The sequence below is a fragment of the Rhinichthys klamathensis genome, unplaced genomic scaffold (genome assembly GCF_029890125.1).
Source record: "Rhinichthys klamathensis goyatoka isolate OS25496 unplaced genomic scaffold, OSU_Roscu_1.1 h1tg000229l_1, whole genome shotgun sequence".
Lineage (NCBI taxonomy): Eukaryota > Metazoa > Chordata > Actinopteri > Cypriniformes > Leuciscidae > Rhinichthys > Rhinichthys klamathensis.
The window spans coordinates 1,019,579-1,043,311 of record NW_026606753.1 but is presented as its reverse complement, the minus strand read 5'-3'; the positions used below and the strand labels follow the sequence as shown (position 1 = coordinate 1,043,311).

At 37.1% G+C, this 23,733-nt stretch overlaps 1 protein-coding gene across 1 annotated transcript in view; it reads right to left on the bottom strand.

Annotated features, from left to right (window-relative positions):
• Nucleotides 1–18,054, bottom strand: part of fhip1aa (FHF complex subunit HOOK interacting protein 1Aa) — a 28,207-nt gene extending 10,153 nt beyond the window's left edge. The window contains exons 1-4 of the mRNA XM_056265089.1: nucleotides 17,816–18,054; nucleotides 6,013–6,140; nucleotides 4,228–4,436; nucleotides 2,269–2,961 (exon numbers count right to left, since the gene is read on the bottom strand). Of these exons, the coding sequence (XP_056121064.1) occupies nucleotides 2,269–2,961; nucleotides 4,228–4,332 (798 nt within the window). The 5' untranslated portion in view covers nucleotides 4,333–4,436; nucleotides 6,013–6,140; nucleotides 17,816–18,054. The remainder of the gene's footprint in view (nucleotides 1–2,268; nucleotides 2,962–4,227; nucleotides 4,437–6,012; nucleotides 6,141–17,815) is intronic.
• Between the last annotated feature and the right edge of the window lie 5,679 nt (nucleotides 18,055–23,733).

Below are 23,733 nucleotides of genomic sequence, written 5' to 3'. Positions count from 1 at the left end.
AACGGATTATGCAATTATCTCTAATTACTTTACATAAGCACATACAGTACTGTGCTGCAGGAGGCCCACGGTGGCAGATATTCGAAAGAAATTCAGAAACAAATCCAGGCATTCACTAAAGCAGTTTGACTGTCCTGTTGGCTTTATTTACTGCATTTCATTGTGATTTCATAAACAGCCTATGAGCATAAATAACAGTTTGGAGTCATTTTATCTGGCTATGTTATAATGAGCATATTTCTTTAGGGTTTGCTAGTTCATATAATGGTGATTATGATGTGTTTTGTATTTTGTTCGGTCACATTTAACAAAATTTATTTATGGATTTAAAAATTTCAGACAATACCAATAAGCGTTAATTATTTTTAAAGTTTTATCGGTGATAAAAAAAACTATCGGTCTAAAAGGTTAAAAATAAAACAACAGAAAAAGTAGTTTTAAAAGTTACAAATTTAGGCATCTCAACATGCATATTCATTTTGAAATGTACTAAAGATTACATTTAACATTGTTATTAAATATTTAGCTTTTTTTTAGATAAAGATTAAGATTTTAGATTTTTTTATGTGAGCAGAACATGTGATTAGAGCATAATCATAATTATGATGAGGATAAATAGTCTATTTTAGGGCTCTGAAGATTTTGATGATGAATTGTCTGTTTTAAGGCTGTCATACTTTTTTGTGCTCTTCGTTTATTAAATAATTGTCACAAATTATTTTAATTAATTTAATCCTTTGTAAGTTATTCAATTCTGTAAATTACTGAAACATATCACAACAAACTAGCTCCAGAAAAGGACATTATTAGTGGTCAAATCGACAGCAAGTCGCGATTAATAGCATCTAACATAAAACTTTTTATTTATATAATATGTGTGGGTATATGTATATTCTTATATTTATGTGTGTGTGTATAAATATACACACACATACATGCATATATATATATATATATATAAAAATGCATAAATAAATGGACACACACATACATATATTATATATAAAATATAAACACATATTATATAAACAAAAACTTTTATGTTAGATGTGATTACTCGTGATTAATCATTTTGACAGCACTAATTATAATATAAATGTAATAACTTTGCTTTTCATTTATTACTTAAAGCCCACTTTAAGTTCTTCGATACCACAGCAAAAACTACTTGCCTAGCCTTAAATAAATAACTAAACATTTAAAATAAAATCTAACAGTAGCATTCAGGTACAGAAATGGTACAAAGCTGTGTAACATTAATGACAAAGTGACAGCAGCCTATGAATACCTGCAGCTGTCTAAGACCGACTGCACGGATCAAATATAATGAAACACATCCTATTTCTTTCTCAACGGTTTACGTTCACTTAAGACATAACCGACTGTTTACGAGAATACTCGCCGAGATGGGGTTTTTTACCATAATTGTGTGTGTATGTGTCTATTCAAGCGATATGAGATGCAAAAGAGGAATCAATTCCGTGTTGGCACACTTTCTAAAACGTGCCTGTCTCTGTGTGTGCGGCTCTCACGGATCAACTGTGATCCGTTGTATCCCTAAATCTGCGTAAGCCACCAACTACAGATGTTGTCTTACAACATGACAATGTGTATATAACAAGACTATAACATCTTATGAGGCAGCAGCAGAAACACGGGAGGCTGGCATGTGTGGCTTTATTCCCTGCTACTGTGAACTGTGTAGACTAGGCTGACTAGCAGTATATTGTAATATTTTGCTCTTCACAACAACTTTGTTTCTGCAATTACTTTCAGCATGTTTCTTACATGATTACGTATATATGTCATAAAAGTCATGTGGAATGCAGAAAAATGCAGAAAAGCTACGTGAAATCCAATCAGATGATTTCAAACCACATATCTGTAGTTTAAAAACAGATTTGTAAAAACTGTATTTTGTGATATTTTTTGTCGTTCACACAGGCTAAATATAAGATTCAAATTGGTTTGACAGTATGAACAAGGCTTTCAATACAGTATTTTGAACAAGTGAAATGGGAATGCAAGCCAACTGGAAATTCCTTTTAATGCACTCAACACTTCAGAAAGCACCAAGGTCCCTAGAGACTATTTAATTAAATGGTAATTTAGGCAATACACAGCATTAAATAAAGTAAGCCTACCACAGCAGTAACTTGGATTCTGTCCAGAAGTGCTCAAGATTATCCAAGTAGCTTAAAGAGAGAGGAAAACAAATAGAGAAAGACTATAAATAAAAGAGGACGACCTACAATAAGAGACTCATACCGGACAGAAATAGGTGTTCTCCGCAATGTGTTTGGCCACAACATTGTTCTCAGCAGAGAGAGCCATGATAAGCAGAAGCGCATCCCTGGCCTGCTGTCCGACTGACCCTTCCCTGTGTATGAAAGGGATGAGTAAGGAAAAGATGAGGAAATTAGCTGCTCCTTGGTCCTCACTTGTATGGAAAAACAGCTCCAGGACTGACGGGTCTTTAGCCAGGACACAGCACAGCTGGTTCAGGAGCAGCACAAGTTCTGTCTCCACAGTGGAAGAGCTCGGACCCGACGGGGAGCCAGAGCAGGATGACAGGAGCATCATCAAGGGCTTCAGTACAGGTTTATGATGAAGTAATGGCTGACTGGCTTGCCCGATCAGCATCTCATACATCTTCAGTTGCTCTATTTTCATATCATCTGTGAATTCTCGCCTCAGGCTCCAGATAAACAGTCTCTCCAACACGTTCTCCATAACCACAAACTCCAGGATGGGCCCCATGGCTCCATTTTGGCCACACTCCTCCTCCATGAGAAGGAAGAGCATGTGCTCTACATAGTTCTGCACAGCGCTGGCCTCATCGCCAGGGATTGGACCAAAACGAAAGCTGCCGATTCCTCCGCCCCCACCAAGACCGTGACCTCCACCCAGGCCACCAACATTACTGCGAAGTGGATCATGCTTCTCTAGAATCTTTACCACCTGAGAAAATGTCAAGAGATCAGAGATAGTTCAAGCTGGAGAGAACGGTCAAAGTTAACAATTTTAACATGCTAATGCGATAGAAAATTACGAAAAGTTCTCTCTTTACAGTATGCAGTCGCCCAAAGTGTTCTTAAAAATAATTAGATGAATATAGTTGTTATTTTTATAGTTAAAAGTTATTATTAATCCTGTTCCTGTAATATATTATGCTAATTAAATCAGAAGTAGGTGAAAGCTGCTTATCCTGATCAACTGAAACAATGGGCCCCCTGTCCTTGTGCTGCTGATCTATTAACATTGCGACAAAACTCCCAGTCAGGTGTGTCAGACTAAGATTTAGTTATTTGCAGAGCCAAGGAAGAGGAAGTGCAAGCAAGGGCAAATGGCATAATGCTCTTAACAAAGTGTATCATTCATCAATGCAAAGTAAGCAGGAAGAGGTGAAAGAGTGAAAGTGTTAACGAATGCAATGGAGTACTAAACTATTCAAATGATTTGATATGCCGTTACCAAACATACTAGCTTGCTTTCAGAAAACCACCGTAATTTCTGTCTTTAGAGTTTCTCTAATGGCCTGAACTTGTCTTCTGTACCCAAACAATGCCTCCTATGTTCTGGAGCATTCTGCTGAATCAACAGGAGAGGTCAGGAGCCTTATTCACAGTGTAGCATTACAACAGGATAGCCTGTTCTAAGACCAGTTCAATCCAGTTTAATTTACTTATTTTAATGATCGAAAATGTTATATTTTATTATCCACAAAATAATACCATTTAAAATGTAAATATTTTATTTTAATTGTATTATCTTATTTTATCATGACGCTTCAAAACTCCTAAAAAGTAAATAAAAAAACAACACTACTTCTATAATATTTGGTTTGTACACTTTTCAACTAACAACTTATTTGTATTAGACCTGTATATATGCTGTATATTGACAATCTAATTTTATACAAAACAAAAGTAGCAAGAAGGTTGTATAGAAGGTAGTAACGGTTATCTTCTGTCTGCCAGTTATATACTGCATTATAAAACATTATTTCCAGTACAAAAAAAATACACTTGAGAGTTCCTTAGCAAAGAATTTTAAGAAAACATGTAATTCTCATTTGGAGGTCATCACAATGATTGTGTGTTTTATTTTTTTATTTTGCCAACAATAGCAACATGTGTACATAAAACAGAAGAGAAATAGCACTGCATAGTTGAAGAGAGTGTTGTTTATATTTACGAAGAGCACATGCGGAAAGATATTGCGTACCTGCGCCCAGTGGTTTTTGAACACAATCATGCATGTTTCAGGGTCCACTCCTTTCAGGACCAGTGACTGGCCATCTCGGATCCCATCGGCAACCATGGATGTCATTGTGGTGCCCTCACTAAACCATCATGTTCAGGTTGAAGGGTGGCGCTGATGCCAAATTTCAATGTGGACAACTGCACGGTACTGTAGCATTAGACACTGATCACCTGCAGATTAATAAATCACAGAAAAACCTGATTAAAAAATGTATAAAAAAAATTAAATGAACAGTTTCAATAAATCTGAAATTGAAAAAAAATGCAAAATTAATTTTAATGTATTAATTAACTAACTAATGTATTAAATCATACATACACACATAAAAATAAAATATAAACATCTATACTTGGAGTTCCGGTGGGATGAAGTAGGCTACTTGCACAGCACAAACCAAACACTAATAGTAACATGTCTGTTTCAAATGGGCATCGCTTTCAGTAGATGTCTTGGCAACAGCATTGTGTCATCTTTAGAAAATCGAAGCCTTCCAAGCAGGATTTGCTGGGATAATGTGGCTGCCTAAACCCTAAACATAAGAGGGACTTCTTTATGAAAGTGAATGAATGCACTGCCATCACTTCTAGATGTTAATTAACAGCATGTGGATGTGAGTGTTATGCAATTTCATAGCCTACATGTTAAGGCTTATGTAATGCTTTCTAAAAAATATATATATATATAGCAATACCGCATAGCTTTCTCTCTACTGTGTATGCCAAGCTATTTTTATCAAATCAATAAGCAGATCCACAGCCTTAAGCATTTAGATAACAGCTATTGGCTTAAACCAAATGTGTGTGCACTAGTGATTCTAGATGGACACAAAGATAACCTTTGTCTCTAGTCAAAAATGCATGTGGGGAGTATTATCTATAGATTCATGGTGTGTGTCTAAAAGATGAGCAAAGACATTCTCCACAATCCATGTCGTCTGGAGTTCTTTCTAAAGAAAGATCACACCTCCAAGAATGCAGTTGTGAAAATTAAGTTGTGACCAAAAATCGTATATAATTTGAGATATATTATTGCACGCTCTGGGTATTCTCTCAAGCTTCGTGAGATGCATGCTGGGATGCTGTTTAAACCTATTACGTACCTTAAACATTCCTCTGTAGGATGTTTGGCTCTTTTTCCTTCGCAGTCATTCAAACTCATCAATTTAAAATTGATTTGTTTCTTTTATAAAGTCATTGATATGTAGGCACAAACTGTCTAAAAAAATGCAGTTTTTGTTTTTTATGAAGAGACCATTTTTAATGTTTTTCCCTATAAATAAATACATAATGATGCAATTATAAATACAACACTAACTACTAAATAAAACACTATATTAAACATAATATGCATATTTTATTCTCTTTATTCTTCTTATCAACAATGGAAGGGAAAAATTATCCTCGGCAGCATTATCTCCTGAAGCTGCAGTGGCTCATGCAGTCTCTCTCTACATTAGATTAAAGTTTAAGAAGTGTTCTCAGCATAAGCATGTGTACAGCACACCGCTATTAACAGGACCCTAAATGAGTGCATTACACACCACAACTGAATCTTTACACTACACTAACCAGCCAATCAGTAGCCAGAAACCATGCCTGAATTAGAACCAATCAGTGCAGAAAGCTCAATCTATCTCAAACATAAATGTGACAGAAATAGGCAGAGATACACGTGGGGCTATCCACTCTCACTAAAGCACAGAAACAGAGGGGAGACCGTCAGAATGGATTTTAAATTTCCACCTACCTCAGTCAGACTACTGCTGAAAGCTGCTGCCGGGGACAAAGTATTTCGTAAGGCATAAAACATCCACATCTTCAGAGGGTTCAGGAGTCTCATCTGAGACATGTAGATTGAGATCTAGTCAGGGGGCTCTGAAAAAGATTTTAACAAAATGGGAAGAACAGCTTAGCTGTGCTAGTGAGAGCAGTGTGAGTGAGACGAGCAGGGCCAGGAAATGACTAGATGGATCAGAGCAGTGACAAAGAGCTTTAGAATGGTACTGCAGAAGAGCAGGAATGAGAATGAGGAAGACACCAGAAGAGGCGGGAATTCAGAAACGCAGAAAGCAGGAGAAGGGGAGAGAGGAAACTAGTTTCTGTGAAAAATTCCAAAATTGCAACTGCATAAAATCCTCAAATAAAGTTAGCCTACTCTTAAATCCCATTCAATAAATGGACAGACACAAAGAGCATGAAAATACTGATCCCATGAGCCACTGCAGCTTCAGGAGATAATGGTTAAACTGCTGGGGATAATTTTTCCCTTCCTTTGTCAGGACCAGCCCTGCCAAAAAAAATCCAGGTTCCCATAGGGCAAGTTATATATCTTGAGCACCAAATGAGAATATGAAATAATTCTGAAGGATCAAGTGACACTGAAGACTGTGGCCAAAGACTATAGAATAACACAGGATGAGTCACTCCTATTGTTTTGAAAATGGAAAAGTGCAAAGCTCAATATAGTGGAATAGGTCACGCCTTCTAAATAAGAGCCAATCACCGATTGGTAAAGTCATCGCATCACTGCAGCTGCCGTTAGAAGCTCCGGTTAGTCAGACGCCCACTTCCACTGCGCATGAGCTTGATCCAGCCTGAAAATGTTCATTTTCTGTCATGATACTAGTGTTTAGAAACTAAATTTATGAGACCGTTGTTGTCAGATTTCAAATATGAAATTTAATTGTAAGCTAAGAGAACAGTTTTTGAGAATTTGATGTTTCCCCATAGATAGGACCAGCACTTGCATGCCCGAGAGGCGTTTCAAAGATGGCCGCCGAGTGAAATGACCTATGGAAATGACTTGTCTTAAAAGGGACTTTGACTGTGGCCCTCTGATGTTTAGAAATGGCTGCTGAAACCTTTTTCCATTACAGGAAACAATTAAATCAGATTTAATTAAATTTGGTCAGTCTGATCAAGGCCTTTGCTATGCTAAATTGTGATGCTTTTGAGTTTTTATTGAGAAGCATGTCCTTGGAAACAAAAGGCGTCATGGCAAAACAAACATACAAATGTACAATTTGCCCCAAACCTCATGTTTTTAAGTCCTGGCCTGAAGACATGCCAATTTACATTATAGTCATAGCCAATATTATTAGAGTCATATTTGCAACAGGGACTGACAGATGATTTTACACTGCGTTTTATAGCAGTGGTTCCCAATCCTGGTCCTGGAGCACCCCCAGCACTTTTAGGGGCCTCCCTAATCAAACACACATGATTTAACTCATCGGCTCATTAGTAAATACTCCAAAGCCTTGTTCAATCCAAATCCGATTTTTGTGTATATCTGTTCAGTAATCCAATCATATTTAGCAAGTGTTAATGGCAAAAAAAAAAAAAATGTGACATAGAGCCACACATACCAGCCTCCTACAGTTCTGCCGCTGCCTCCTAAGACGCAGTAGTCCAGCAAGGCGGCTGCTACACATTGTTCAAGTTGTAAATAAGACAACATATGTATTGCAAACACCTCCATGTTGCAGTTGTTGTTGTCATTTTTGGTGTACCTACCAATGCAACGTCATTGCCATAGAAATCAATGCAGATATTCCAGAAAACGAAAGAGAGGCATGGGACACACAGATCGGATCTGAACAGTTGCACTACACAATGTGGACAGTCAATAATTTTAGATCAGATTACAATTGGATACACAAATATTTAGATTTGGACTGACAGTGTGAAAGTAGCCCAAGACCTTAAAGTATGTCTAAGATAAGAGAGACACCAAAAAAAAAAAAAGAGGGTGAGGCCTGGTTGAGTCAACAATGAAAAAATTGTAGGAAAAATTTGTTTTTTGAACAATAAATTATGAAAATGCATTCTAGTAGACCCCTTAAAATTATGAACCTGTAAATTGGAATAATAGTAGCCCTTTAAAATAAAAGAATAAATGGATAGTAAACCAAACAAACAATTTTCATATCTTCATATAATAAAATGGTTGTCTTAAAGGAATAGTTCACTTACAAATGAAAATTCTGTCATCATTTACTCACCCTCATGTCGTTTCAAACCTGTATGAATTTATTTCTTCTGCTGAACACAAAGGAAAATATTTTGAAGAATGTCAATGTTCAGCAGAAGAAAGAAATTCATACAGGTTTGAAACAACTTGAGGGTGAGTAAATGACAATTTAAATTAAGTGAACTATTCCTTTAAGTTCACTTAAATTTATTGTAGATCCTTATACACAAGGTTATGATGCCTTTGGAAGTTTCCTTACATAATGCTTTCATACAAAAAGACGGTCACTTAAATCATTGACTGGGTAGCAAGGCAGCCATCTTCAGTTTCAGACAAACTGCAACTGTGCATCAATGCCCAAACAATGTACCAGTGTGTGACAAGTGGACAAGTACATCTACTGTTAATCATATGAACCTGGCTAGTGACTATTCAGCAGCATTATGCCACATGCCTGACCTTTACCGAGCGATCCAAATGACTAGACACAAATCACATTCAGTTATAATGTCTGAATGCTATGTAAAAAAAAAAAACATTCATTGCAATAAAGGCAGCTTACTAGCCACTTCTTAAAGTAAGAGGTGGTCCAGATGCAGTACGCTCACAGGAAATGACCAGGGTAAGCGTTCTGTTATCAGAAAAACGTGACCCAAATTGCACATACACTCATTAATCAGAGTGAGAGAGAGAGGGGTGGACAGAGTAAACCACTGGAGAGGAAACTACACTGGATTCTTGATCTTGTTCTACTTCTTCAAAGAGATCAGAGGAGATACTGGGAAAAAACTGGAACAGAGGCACTACAGATATTAGGAAATGACTTTCCTGACTGAGCAGCACATATGTCTTATCTTAGTAATGGTCTAACGTGTGGGTGTATGAGAATGAGGTCACTCATGATGAGCACACAGGATCTGTGTTGTTTACCTCAGATTAACAGCACTTATCCAATTAAGGTCATTTAGTTAATTAGATAATTTCCACTTCCTGAGAAACTACAAACCACAAAAAAAGAATAATTTTAAGGTAAATGTATAATCCAAAAAGACAGTCTCACAACACCTCTCCATTTTTGCCTGCTTAGGAATGAGAAACCGATTTTTATCTGAGCACCAATGCTGGTCACATCCAATAAAGCAGGTCTGAAATGACATCACCCTTTAAATGTCATGCCACACCACTGAAAAACAGGTTCCATGTGTTTGTAGTCACGCCAAAACTCACAGGACCTCATAAGAGCACCTGTTCCTATACGAGAAAAAAAAAATCTAACCATTTTCAAAGTTTAACGACTGAGATACGGCAGAGTTCTCTTTTTTTACAAGGTCATCACTTTAAAAAGTAATGTGATACTGGTCAGGGCTGGACTATTTGTTTGGAGTCCCTTTGTGATTGACTCTCCTTTGAGAATAGGTTGGGTTTCACGCCCTTCAGGCCAAAAGGAGTGTCCTTGGAGCTTTTCGTGCTGAAGCGAGAGGTTGAGTAAGACAGTCCCACCCTATCACAGGGCTGTCGTAACTTGTGTTGGAGATTGTTCTGTGCGCATTCATTTACTAGCACTTGCCTGACACATTCCACACCATATGTTCGACTGCCATATGTCAGATCAGTAGCTCAGAACATTCATTTGAAGCAAGGTTGAAATGAGGTCGGTTAAATGAACAGCAGCATTACTCAGAAAAAACCCTCATTAAGTTATATGAAGACTTTTACAAGTCAAATTTGGCATTAGGGTTAAATAATGAAATGGAACAAGAAAACATATTGAGTAAAAAATCTATTCTATAAAACTACACTTTAAATTCTATTCTTAAAAAATTTGTTTTAGTGCATTGAAAACTAAAATTACTCATTTTAAATGCTAAGCATTGCATGTAGTGTGAAAATGGGTATTCACTGAGATTTGCTGTAGAAAGAATACATTTAACAATGTTACTTTTATTTAAAGATTAAATTGAAATGAGTGGTAAATGATGGCAAATGTAATTGAAATAAAAATAGGGGCAAATGAGCAAGTATAATTAAATATTCAATATCTAATCATTTCTGATTTTGTTTAATTAAAAAAAATCCACTATGGGGCGATAACAAATATGGTACATTGAGAATATCGATACAAATAGAAACACGATGCACATATACAGTAATAGACTACCAAACTTAATTGTAAAATTGCACACTTTAATTAGACATCTAAATAGGGACATTCCATAAACGTCTATTGTTTTATGTACTGTACAGCTAAGTATAAATACAATAGGCTAACCTGAACCCCAAAAATGTATTCTTTAAACCATTTTTACAAAACAACATTCATTTGAAGCAAGGTTGAAATGAGGTCGGTTAAATGAACAGCATTTAACCGAAAGGAGGTTCATAAAAGGAGGTTTTGTCAGATTTAGCTCAATTTGGGGTACTCATTTGTCTCCAACATACAGTACACGTTGTTGTTGTTGTTTTTTTATTTTATTTTTATGAGGACTCTACAGTCATAATATTTTTTATACTGTACAAACTCTTTAATTACAAAAAAATTATAAAAACATAATTTAGTAAGATTTATAAGCGGTTTTCCTAATGGGGACCAAACGTTTGTATCGAGAATGTCAAAAATATTAGATTTTACTATTCTTGTGGAGAATTTTTGGAACCAAACATAAACACATAATACACATACACACGTCTATTCAAAGATTTACTTATCAGCTGCCACAATAATGTCTTTGAGTTATTCATTTCTGTAAATATTGAGCAAAATTAATTAGCTCTTGCAATTCATTTGATTAAATAGACTGATAGCCATAGGCATGCAAATTTTAGAAAAATAAAATAAAACCACTAAAACAAAATAAAAAACTATAATTAAAAATTCCCAATATCACAAAATTACCACATTACCAATAGACAGTAATTCATGGTTTTTGATCTCGTATGACTTTGAAGATGGAAACACCTGGCCCTTCCTCTCTTTCTCTCTCACTCTCTCTCTTTCTATCACACACACACAGTGATGCACGTACAACACATGAAGGACGCCTAAGCAAATCAAAGCAGGGACATTTGTCATGATCAAGCGCTGTCTGAAGACACACAAGGGAATTCAACAGGAGTCCTGCATGGTGCCCATGGTGACTGTGACGTGAGGGCTATTACAGTGACAGAGTCTACTGAAAAATTTACAATGGATGCAATGAGACAACTGCACCCTCAGGTACTGATCCCGGCTCAGGTCCCAATTTCTGACCTGAAAGCAAACCCACACATGAAAACTCCTTTTCAACAGCTACACCTTCCCATGGAATCCTAAAGGGCAGCAATGCATTAAGATCTTTAAATGATTTGTTTTTGATATTGATGTCCAAAGGCTGCAAAATGCAGCAGATAACCAGAACCCTTATCATAATTTTATGGCCTGTGAAGGTTTTACTGTTTCACACTAGATCCAAACACGTCCTGTGCGTTTATACTATACTGTCTGTTCCCTACCCAGAGTTCAAAGCACCTGATCTGCATAAATATTATCAACACACCACCTGTCTCCATCTCCTAATTGTTGGGAACTGCACAGGCCTAGAGGTAACTTGGGACCAGTAACTATGGAGACATTCACAACCCGAGTGTTACTTGCAAACAGGGAAGAGGGTTGGGGAGGCAACGACTTTACATAATGCAAGAACCCATGCAAATATGGCATGTTTTCATACAAAACATGGTTGGTGTTCTTCTTCTGTTTACAGAGCGTGACTGTTTCCACACTTACAGTAAAGAAAATCATACACAACAATCCTGACGAAACACACACAGAGAGAAACAGAAAATCTATGACCCCAAGCAAAGCAATCCTTCCCAGCTCCCACAGAAGAAAGCTTTTCAAAAGGAAAGGATTTTATGGAGCTGCCTGTTACACTGAGATAAAACAAAACTATGGTGCCCCCGCCCCATTAAGTCAAACAAAGGAACAGCAGTCAGGTGTTTTCCTTTTGTGATAAAGTACACCATTGTGTGAGAAATCCTGCAGGCATGAAGGTGTGCTCACTATTTAAAAGTAGTTTTATGCTACACAGAGTGGGTTGTGCTCTCATGGGAGCCAGCAATAACATTTACAGTTATTTTTTATGGAATATTACAGCATTTATTTTAAATGATTTATCAATGCACATCATTTTTTTTAATTCATGTGCCCTCGTAATCTTTAATCTGAATAACTTCCCCTCCCTCTTGAAACAACATCTCTTATTTTCTTTGATGATGTGTTTACTGGCAGGAGGGCGGGACATCCTGTCACTCACATGAGATCACAGCAATAGCAAACCTCAGCCATCCAATCATTCAATCAATTCGCAATAGACCAAATCAAGTCTTTCCCTATACTTTTTTTTCTTGCTGTTTCACTCGGATATACATCACAACTTCTGTTTCATGCCGACTTTAAGATCACATGACCAACTGTGTCACGCAATTGACTGGGATACTCTCTAAAAAATGCTAGGTAATTTTTTTCTACCCAAACACTTTTTTCAGTGTTTGGGTAAATGGACTGCATATAGTAACACAGCGCTTTCAACAGACCCATGGCCACCAAAGCGCTTTACATATTGCCTCACATTCACCCATTCATTCACTCATTCATACACCGACGGTAGTTTTTGTGTTGGTTATAGAGCGCAGGCTTTTTGCATTCTCTTCAGAGAGCAGTCCTCAGCGCCACCAAATTGGTGAATTTCTTTGGTGAAATACATGTTTGTGTATACTTTATTTCATTTATTAAATTGTTACTGTGCTGTAAATAATTTAATCTTATGCAAAGCCACATACAGGGACGTGATGCAAGTCACCGACCTAAATGAGAGTCGCACCGGAATGGAAACGCCTGAATCCTTGCATAAAATAAATGATTTTATTTGAACACAATAGAAAAGGGATAACAGAGACTGATTGATTACACTTGGATTACTTTTAATGTTTAATTTTTACTTCTTAAATATTTGTTAAACTGGTTTAAATTTTGGCAATATTGTGTACAAGGTTTAAAACTGTATAAATACTGTATTAAGAACTACTCATTGAAAAAAAGGAAGATGTAAACCTGGTTGTGTGAGTATTTGACAAAAGTTTAGATGATGATTTAAGTTAATCTGCAAGTACTAATTCATGTATAAAGTAAATAGTTAAAGTAAATAGCTAGTATTACTGTAAAAATGAATGAATCAAACCACACAACTTGCTGGGTAAGATTAGCCCAACATGTGTTCTGTCCTATATTTACCCAGCCGTTGGGTTAAAAACAACCTAAATAGACAAAATACACAAAGTGGCGCACTCCATACTTGAGAATCCATTAACCACATTATTAGACCGTTTACTAAGGCTGCAAGATATATTAAAAGTAAAACCGTTTAAAAATCATAATATAGCATAGTGCTATTGTGAAATCACAAAGGCTGCGATTCAATTAAATATGTAAATGCCCTGCAGGTTTCAGATTGAAGCGCGACGCGCAGAGCTGCCAACTCTCACGCATTGGCCGTGAGACACACGCATTTGATTGATTTCACACGCCACACCCCCGATTTCTCACGCTGAAATGTCAACCTGGTCGGTCAAATGCCTGGAAGATGAGTTTATCTATATATCTACCTGTTGAGCCACTCGTGATCAACTAGTTATGCCGCAAACTAATTAAAATCTCCCGTAATCTAGAGCGAGCGCGCACGCGAGACAGAGATTGTGACAAACCACGTAGCGCGTGCGCACGGCAGAGAGGGAAAAAGACAGATGACGATAAACAAGCGAAAAAGAAAGAATTAGACAGAGCCCATTGACTCGGTGTCAAAACTCTAGCCGTGTAACATAAAATGTCACGCACTGTGCAAAGCAACAATTGAAACCTGCTAATTCACTGGCTTGATATGTTGCTGAAATGTACTAGCAAACCTTATCTAGCATTAGGCCTACATATCGCTAGAATAATTACTTACATACTGTTACGTTAGTTACCGTTATATTATCTTACTAGCTATTTATAACTTACAGAAAGGGTGCAACGTTATAAAGTTACATTACATGTATTGCAAAATACGTAATGATTTGAGGACCAAGTTTGTAGTCAAAGTATGGGCAGGCCTTAGTCAATGTAAAGCATATTGTTGATGTTTCGTCCCTACTAGTGAATGTGCCGTAACTGTTTATCCGCCGTCATCGGTGGCCCTGCTTACTAGCCTGCGTGTTCACGGCAGGCTCCGCTGTGTCAACGTTTTCTCAAAACTCCCTACAGCTTTAAACAAGGATTTGATCTGCTGTAAAGTGTAACAACAACCACCAGTTGGCACCCTCTGCAGGCATTTGTTATAATTTGTAATATACATAATATGATTATGTTTATATTATGTATATTACTTTTATGCATTTAAAAAGTGTTGTTCAACAAAATCATATGATAATTTGCTTTTGAAGGAATTACTATAAATCTATTTTAAGTCATTTTAAAGGCTATTATTGTTTGTATAGGTCTATTTTTAGTACCACAAAAAATATCTGATTACTCGATTAATTGTCAAAATAATCGACCGGTTACACGATTACCAAAATAATCGTCACAGCCATAGATTAAATAAAACATTTCAAAGTGCACCTGCATTGTATTTTTCCAGTATTATATTTAGTTTAGAAGATTTCTTAAAAAGTGTTAAAATATTGTGAGTGAAGAGTATTGTCACACCCCTGAAAAATGCATATAAACAATAAGAAAAACAAATGATACAAATCCTCATAAGACACCCAATTCAACAGCGTAATCTATCGGGATGGCATAGGTCTGTATGAGTGCCATTCACCAATCCAAATAGAATAAGTGTAAGTACAAAATAAAATGTACAAACAAGCAGTGCCTGCTGGAGAGATGAAACTGAGAAAACTCATAGCTCCCAATCCCAAGCTACAGACTGAGGATAAACAGCAAAACATCAAGCACAAACAGGACAGCTACTGTGTGAAATGCAGCAGCCAACTGCATTAACCATATACATTTGTTGCGATTGAATCTAAAAATGTCATTTATGAAACAGAGAAAAACATTTATGGGTGGGAACAAAACCCAAAAGCAAACACAAGACCCTATTTGAGGGAAAAGGTAAAAAGAGAAAAACAACAAAAACAAAAAATGTAAGTTTGTGTGAAAGCAGAAAAACAGGTGTTGTCGTGTAAACGGTATTAAAAGTTTTCTGTTTTCAGTTGAAAATGGTGTCGTGTAAGCGGCCCCAAATAACTAGGCCTAATGATTTTTACAATGGAAATGAATCAATCAAAAACTTACTTAAGCTAGACAATGACTTTCTTCTAGAGCTGCTGTACAGCCAAAACTAACTTTGTTGCATTCATTTCTTATTATCACAGTTAAGCTGCTTTGAAACAATCTGTATTGTAAAAAGCGCTATATAAATGAAGGTGACTTGACTAAATCTCAACACCATAGGACGAAGAAGAGAAGGCAAACAAAGACTCACTGAAGGCACCTTTAAAATGATTATTGGCCTTCTCTTGGCGTTAAACTTAGGCTATTCGAGTTCAGGATGTGTTCATGAGTACCAATCTCGTAATTAAATCATCTTCTGAAAAACAACATAAACTCTGTCCTGACATGATTCTGATATAACAGGCATGCTACATCATTGTTGGCTTGCTAGCATTATTAAAACATTAGAGATGTTTACACGTACCAAATGAGCAAAGGCTGTTTGATTCAAAGGGGAAGGGCAAACAAAATGAGGCAGATCATAAAAAATGATAGAAAGAAGAGGGAATGTTTGCACACAGAAAACCCGCATGACATGGTTTGTCTCACAAAGCAAAAGAGATGCACGCATGCTCCAGTTACACGAGTCAGATCAAACGCAGAGATGAGAGAGACACAGAGAGTGCTTTTTGAAGTCTGAACGCTCCTTGCAGTCCCATTGAGACATTTTATCCTGTAAGCATTCAGTGCCACTCTTTCACCAGGAGTCTCTGATGATTCAGTAAACACGATTTATGAATAGAACATAATAAACCAGAAATTAGTGAAATAACTGGAGGCAGGGATTAAAAAATGATTTACCCAACATCGTGACATAGTTAAAGTGATGTAATAATCAGTCACTATTCCCCCAGCATTCTCTAGTGAGTCTAATGTCACAGCTATGCAGTACTGAAGGTTGGGGTGTGTGCGTGTGGTGTGTGCGTGTGTGTGTGTGTGTGTGTGTGTTAATCTTCAGCACAAGACAAGGCTGAACCAGACGGGGCAAGCCGAGGGGAGGCGCTACGGCTGGAATTGTACACTGATGTTTAAAAACAAGTTAAAGCTGTTAATCGGTCTTCTACTGCAAATCCACATAAAAGTAGCATAAAATCAACCTGAAGGGTTTCTCCTTTCAAAAACCATACAATCCATTATATTCATCTTGGCAGCTACTGGAATGCATCACGGATAAGCTTTGAGATGACGCATTTCAGAGTTATTGAGACTATATCTATGACAGGCAACTGTTGGGATGATAGCTAACATACGCCAGTGGTTCCCAACCCAGTTCCCTGAGGCACACCAACAGTGCAAATTTTTTTAAGTCTCCCTTATCCGACCCATAAATTTCTGGTCTTGGAGTCTTTACAAACAAGCGGAGTTGTTTCAGGTGTGTTTGATTAGGAAGAGTTTGAAAATGTGTAGTATTGGTGTACCTCCAGGAACAGGGTTGGGAACCACTGGTATATGTGACAAGTTAACAGTATTTTTTGCTGCTGTAAGCACAAATACAATTATTTTTTTTATAAAATGGCATCTATTTCAACTTGGTAAAAACATACAGCCATAAAGTCACATGGTTCCAACTTCCATCACAGGTGCAACCAAACAAAGCTTCAGATGTGCAACTTCTTCACTTGTTGCTGAAGAATAACAGCACACAGAGGGATCTTCTCATGTGTACGAACAGCCCTCCCTACAGAGCATTCTTAGAATTCTCACACTTTCATACTAAATCTAAACCCTCCCGCTGTTCTGTCATATATTTTGTTTTCTATGTCCGTTTCTTCCCCCTTAACTTACATTTCTGCTCAGCTCCCCTTTAATTTTTATTCTCACCCTTGTTAAAGTTTTCTTGACTGTCTCATTATCAGTGTATAAACGTTTGAATTCCAACTTTGTTGAGCCAATCCCAGCATACACACTGCATTAGGCTACATTTTAAATAAAAATTAAAAGTTTCCTGAATGACCAAATTCAAACAAAACATCTGTTGCATTTTTCATGCCATGTCAACAAAGAAGCCAAACTTGGTACACTACACAAGAGAAATATCTTTAGAATGGACAATGACCTGAGTATGTGTAGCTATAAATAACTAGGTAGGTTATTAACTATGTGGTTATGTAAATAACTAGAGTTTTGTTTTAGTAGTCATGGCTCCATCAAGAGTCCACGCATGTTTTTAACAGATCTTGTTCATGTTCGGGCTGGATTAGAAACAAGGTACAACTCCGAAAAATCATAAAACACAAGAATAAAACAGCACCAAGATAGACAGCATTGTAAAATAGCACATACTTCGCCTTTAATGTCCAAACGCTTTTTTTCTTCGACACCTGTCAAAACTTCGACTAAGCAGCTCCGTGTCCCTGTGTTATTCCTCTGTCGTTGAAGCAATCATAATACCGTCTCTTTTTCGCTTTCATATTTCATAATCGTAGCTCGTAGTGCAATTCGCCGCGACGGTTCTATTTATCTGTCAGATCTCACTTTGAATATCCAGAGAGCTCTGACGCCACGGCTCTTGCTCGGTCACCTGAGCGTGGATTAGAAAGGTGAGCTCCAACACAAGCCCCGCCCCTACTTTCTACACCGACCCGGATTGGCTGCTTGGGCGATTGCTCACTCCTGTACGTTTGAATAATTTATTCGTCTCTATCTGTGCGTCTTGAAATAAATAAACAAATAAATACCGGTAAATAACATTCATAATACTGCGCGCGTAGAGACATCCCAAGCAATCGCGTATAGCCTAGTCACAAACAGAAACAATATCCACAAGGGTAAATGTTTTAATACATTTCTTTTTGCATAGGCTATAATGTCGCCATTTAAATAAAAGTAGATTATATTGAGTATAATGTATTCTAACCTGATTCTAACACACTCTTGTTTTAATATTTAAATATAGAAAATATTCAATTACATCTTCAAATTTAGATGAAACATATTATTCAGTAGGCTAATTATTATTACAGATGGTTCCATCCTATAGCAGGTCTCTCACAGCAATACATATTCCCATTTTTTAATGTCATATCTGTATTTCAACGGAATTAAAAACAGTTGTGTTACTCTTCACTGGGTGGAGGATATTCAGCCATTAAATGTAATGTAGGGTAGACTGGGTACAGTTGAGACATAGGTACAGTTGAGACACCTTAAATAACTTGCGTGCGCAGCCAGCACAAGTTGTGATTTTTGCTGTGCACATGCGTATTAGTGTCCTCTTTGATCGTGGGAAATTTGATCAATGGACGCATCTCCGCTCCGAAGATATCGGCAAAAGTTTTTTTTTTAAGGTAAGACGTTCACTTCACCATGCACACTCCACAATGAATAGCTTATTATCCTTATGTGACTGTTAAACGTAACTGGTATAATCACAAACGTTATTCTGTGCCCTAAAAACGGGCATATTTCATGGGATTGTTTCAGGCATGGTCATTGCAAAATCTAGAGAAATGCGCGAGGTGGCCATCAGGGTACAGTTGAGACACACTGTCTTAACTGTACCCGCGATGGAGTTCTATTAGGAAACACACTGTTTAGTTGTTCAGTGTTATGATAACAGGTTAAATGTCATAATTAGCCAGCATAAGCTGCAAATGAAATAAAAATTTGGTATTTGTGATAATTAAACTGTGTATTATTAATGAATATATAAAATATGTTGTTTCTGTTTTATAAAATTTAACCAGTGCTAATTTAAATAACATTAATGAATTTGAATGGATGAATAAACAAACATGTTGCCCAATTGTTATTTTTTTATTTGTCTTTATTTATTATATTTTCAATGAACGATTAGTTACCTTTACATCATTAAAAATGGGTGTCTCAACTGTACCATGGTACTGTCTCAACTGTACCACATATGGGTACAGTTGAGACAAAGTTGAGACAAAAAGCACCTTATTTTTATGAGCTAATTGTGGAAAATATAAACTACTTATGAGTAATATTGATTGATAATATCTTAGTCTACAAGCTCATGAAATGTCATGTGGCATATCATGTGGAAATTCACGTCTTTTCAGCATCTATTTTTGTGTGAAAAATCAAAACGCAAAAAGTGTCTCAACTGTACCCAGTCTACCCTACTGTCTCATTTTCAGCTTTAATAAACATTTCAAGTGGACAATATTGTCAAAAAATATATAGGCCTAACATATGAAATTCTTTTGAGTTCCTCAAGAACCACAAAATGTCATGTCATGTGTCTTTTCTATGGGTATCCAGCCAAGGGGTGGGGTAATAAAATTGCTGATACATAGGATAAAAAAGCTTTATGGCAACCCAGCAATACCTTTGATTAAGTCAGAAGCAAAAGGGAACTAAAATATTATTTAACACTAAATTGGCAAGAATTCATTTAAATAGTAGCCTATACAAAAGCAATTAGTGGTCGTTATGATAATAGAAAATATTATAGTATTATTATCAAAACAGGACACTCGTTTATATCATTCACTATTGACTACAGATAAACATAAATCAAGAGAATGTATGTTTATTGCAATTAAGTTGGCTAGAGACAGATGAGAATGTTATTACAAGCGATGGGGAAAGTCTAACCTGGCCCTAGCCAGATGAATTTCGCTTCGCCTAGCTTCACTCACATCCATCTGGAACCGATCCATTGAAATTGCGTTTCAGAAGGCTGGGCCTTATCAAAAATCCTTGCATATCATTGGATAAGCCATTTGTCTGTCATCTTTATCGACGTGCTATTTCAACCACTCACACCGAAGCCAACCCGTGACGCTGAAGAATCCGGTCGGGAGAAGGCACTGATCTATATAAAATCGTTTCCACCAACAAAAGCCTTAAAGGCCATGGTGCAGGTTAAACACCACTGTCGATTAATGGGTACATAAAGCAGTTAAGATATGTATATAAAGTTAGAAATGTCTCCCAAATTGTGTTAAAGTCCAGTTTTTGACGTTTTTGCTTAGTAACGGTTATTTTTTTACGCGACTCGGCGATGACGTCACATGAGGTAGACGCAGGCAGCGGCGCGCTTGGTTTAGTTACAGTTCTGATGGTTCACAGCCGAGGAGATCGATGTTCTCGTCAGGGCCGTAAAATAAAGAGAAGTGACATTGGGCCGGGGATGGGACAAACCCACCCAAATTAGCTTCGGTTAAACATGCACATAATAATTTGGGTAAATGTGTACGCTTTATGCCTATTTTTCCTATCGTCATGAACACAACAATGATTTCACTCGTGTTTAAATAGTTTTCCTTATAATAATGTATCATTTGCAAAAAGTAAAATGCATCTGTGTAGATGAGAGAATCATCTACAGTGTATGCGCGTTGTTCATTCTGTATTATGGCCAAGCATGCGCGCTTAAAATAGCATCTGAATGTACGCGCTAGACCTAGACTTTAGACTAGGTTAGGGTGACCAACAGTCCTGTTTTCACGTCCTGTCCTGGCTGGGTTTTTTTTTTTTTTATTATGAAAATGTCCTGGTTTTCAAAACTTCTGGGAAAGATCAGCTCTAAAGCAAAACATAGATGGGCAAACAAGGAGAATGAGGAAGAAAAACAGGATAAAGAGGAAGACTAAAGATACATTTTGTTAGTTTGTTTTTGTAAGCTTGTGAGAGCTATTTTTGTTAAATTTGGAGGTATTTCTTTTAGTTATTTCTTCTTTATATATTTATTTTTTTAATATAGAAGAGACATTATTTCATTCATTCAAACCTGTAATAATTATATATTTCTTTTTCTAATACAAGAGACATTTCATTCATTCAAACCTTTAATAAAACAGGCTCTGAGAAGGCTATCTGAATTTGTGTCTTGTAATATAACCATTTTCTACAGAGGAGGCATAGGCTACTTTAAATATACTGAAATTAATAAGGCATCGAGTAAATTTCGAGTATAATTTGAGTATCTGTTTGCCGGGCCGAGTGTCCTGCTTTCACCTCTATCTCCAGTGAAAATGTTGTTTGCAAACGTAGCTGACGATGAGTAGGCTGGTCATGTCTTCAGTCAGTGTGATTATTGTTGATAGTGCTAACTAGTTTTCCTCATGACTGTCATTGACACCGTCAGGCTTACCAGGAGAGGGAGTGAGTTGTGGGCGGTGTCGTCCCATGGAAACTGTGGTGGAGAGCTTGTGTTGTAGGGAGGTGAGCGCGTTTTGGTCGCTGGTCGAGGACCTCACCCCGCGGCCAGCAGTTGTAACGTGCCTAACGCAGCATCCTGGATATGAGGCTTAATGCCTGAATCCGTTTGTGCTACACATAGCATACTCACACTTCATGCAGGATAATGGTCCCCTTCAAGCCAGCACGCACGAGTATGTTCATGGTTTATGTTTACTTTACCTTTTTATTTTTTACACGGAGTCCTTTGAACAACAGCTATAGGTGACAGGAGATGTGTTGCATACACAATAAACATGCATCAGAGACGTTTCCAACCTACTTACAGAGTTTAAAACTTAAGAATCTTTCCTACTTATCCCTAGGCAATACCGGTACACTGCGTACAGGCAGGCTATACGCTGGCCTGGGCTTATGGAGTTTTAGGCAGGAGTATAAGAAGCCTCTCGTGTGGTTTCAACCATCAGACAACAATTCCAAAGTCGTGACCAGACCTATCAGGGCTTTCAATCGCCTCGTTTGGATGAAAATGTATAAAAATAATAATTGCTTATTCTGTTGTGATCGCCCAATTTGCCCTCAAAATGTTATAAAGTACACAGAACACATGAATTTCTATAAGAAAGAAAAAAAACAGTTTATTGGCATTGCTTGTAATAGTTACTAAACATTTACTGAACAAGGACAAAGATTACTGAACAAAGACACAGGTTGCAAGTAAACAAATCTATATAAAAAAAAGCCCACTGATGTAGGGCTAGACCTGAAACGTTTGCACATTGTTTCTTTTGCCTGCAATAGTGTGGTCCAGACAGAGCCATAGAGAGAGAGAGTTGCGACACTCCCATAGACCGCCATAGGAACTTAAAAATGCGCAAGTAACGCGTGTCGTGGAGCGGCCGATAGTTCCAAACACTGATAGTTCCAGCATTGAACCCCATTCATTTTCAGTGCTTCCGAAGTACGCTCGCTGGTAAAATAATGAAATTACTGTATTTTTTTTACTTTTACACACATTAGCCGACCTCTCGTGAATCTAGTCAGTATATTTTATGTAGCCAGTTTTAGTTAATGCTTATTGGAAGATAATGGGTTACTTGCAGCTAGCTATAGCTCACATGACCAACTCTTCATTAAAGTTAGCTAACTTCTGGTAACCTGAAGTATATATTATATTATTTATAATATATATGCATAGCATATGCATGTATGTATGTTTGTACGCCTATGCATATATACACACATAACCCTAACCCATTTAAGTAAATGAATTGTGTGTGTGTGTGTATATATATATATATAGTTTATATTTACCGAACATTACTGCAAATTTGTACATGCACACTTATATTTTATGTTGGTTGTAATTCTGAACGGACCGCCTCTCCAGACCTCTTTGCGTGATCACGAAGGTAGGCTAATGGCTGAATCGGAATTTATAAGCAGGATCACGGGAATCAATAGCCTAAGAAAAAAAGTAATGATTTTGTGCAAAGTAAAACCAAAGCAACAGCACACAAAGAAAAAAAAAACATGCAGAATGCAGGAAACCACCACTAAATGAATACTTACAACTAAATCATTGGACTTGTCTGTGGAAAGAAAATAATGTGAAATTAGGTTCTTGTAGCGTGACTGCCGGGTTAGGTAGAGGCTGACGGCCTCCTCAGGAACCAGTTTGAAGGATGTGGCGATGGGGGCGGGTGCATCAGGACAAACTGGCGCTAACCTCTCGAAGAGCTGCAGGTGGATTGGTGTAGCTTTCCCGAAGCGCCTTCATTAATGATGTTGCATAACCTGCAGACATAATAATAATACTGTATAAAGATCATTGCCACTAATGGAAACACATGAAATTGTCCTGCATATGAATTATAGCAAACATAAACAGTAAACAGAATGTTACGAGATTGCCAGGGAGATTACAGTACAGTGGACCCTGATATGCGCTACTAAATGTTTTAAAAATACATAAAAGAAATTCAGAACATATTTGATGATTTGAATGTTACAATTAAATGTTTACACCAATACTAGTGGTAATACATGTGGTAAAGTTACATAAACTCTACGAGGTAGTGAATTTACTG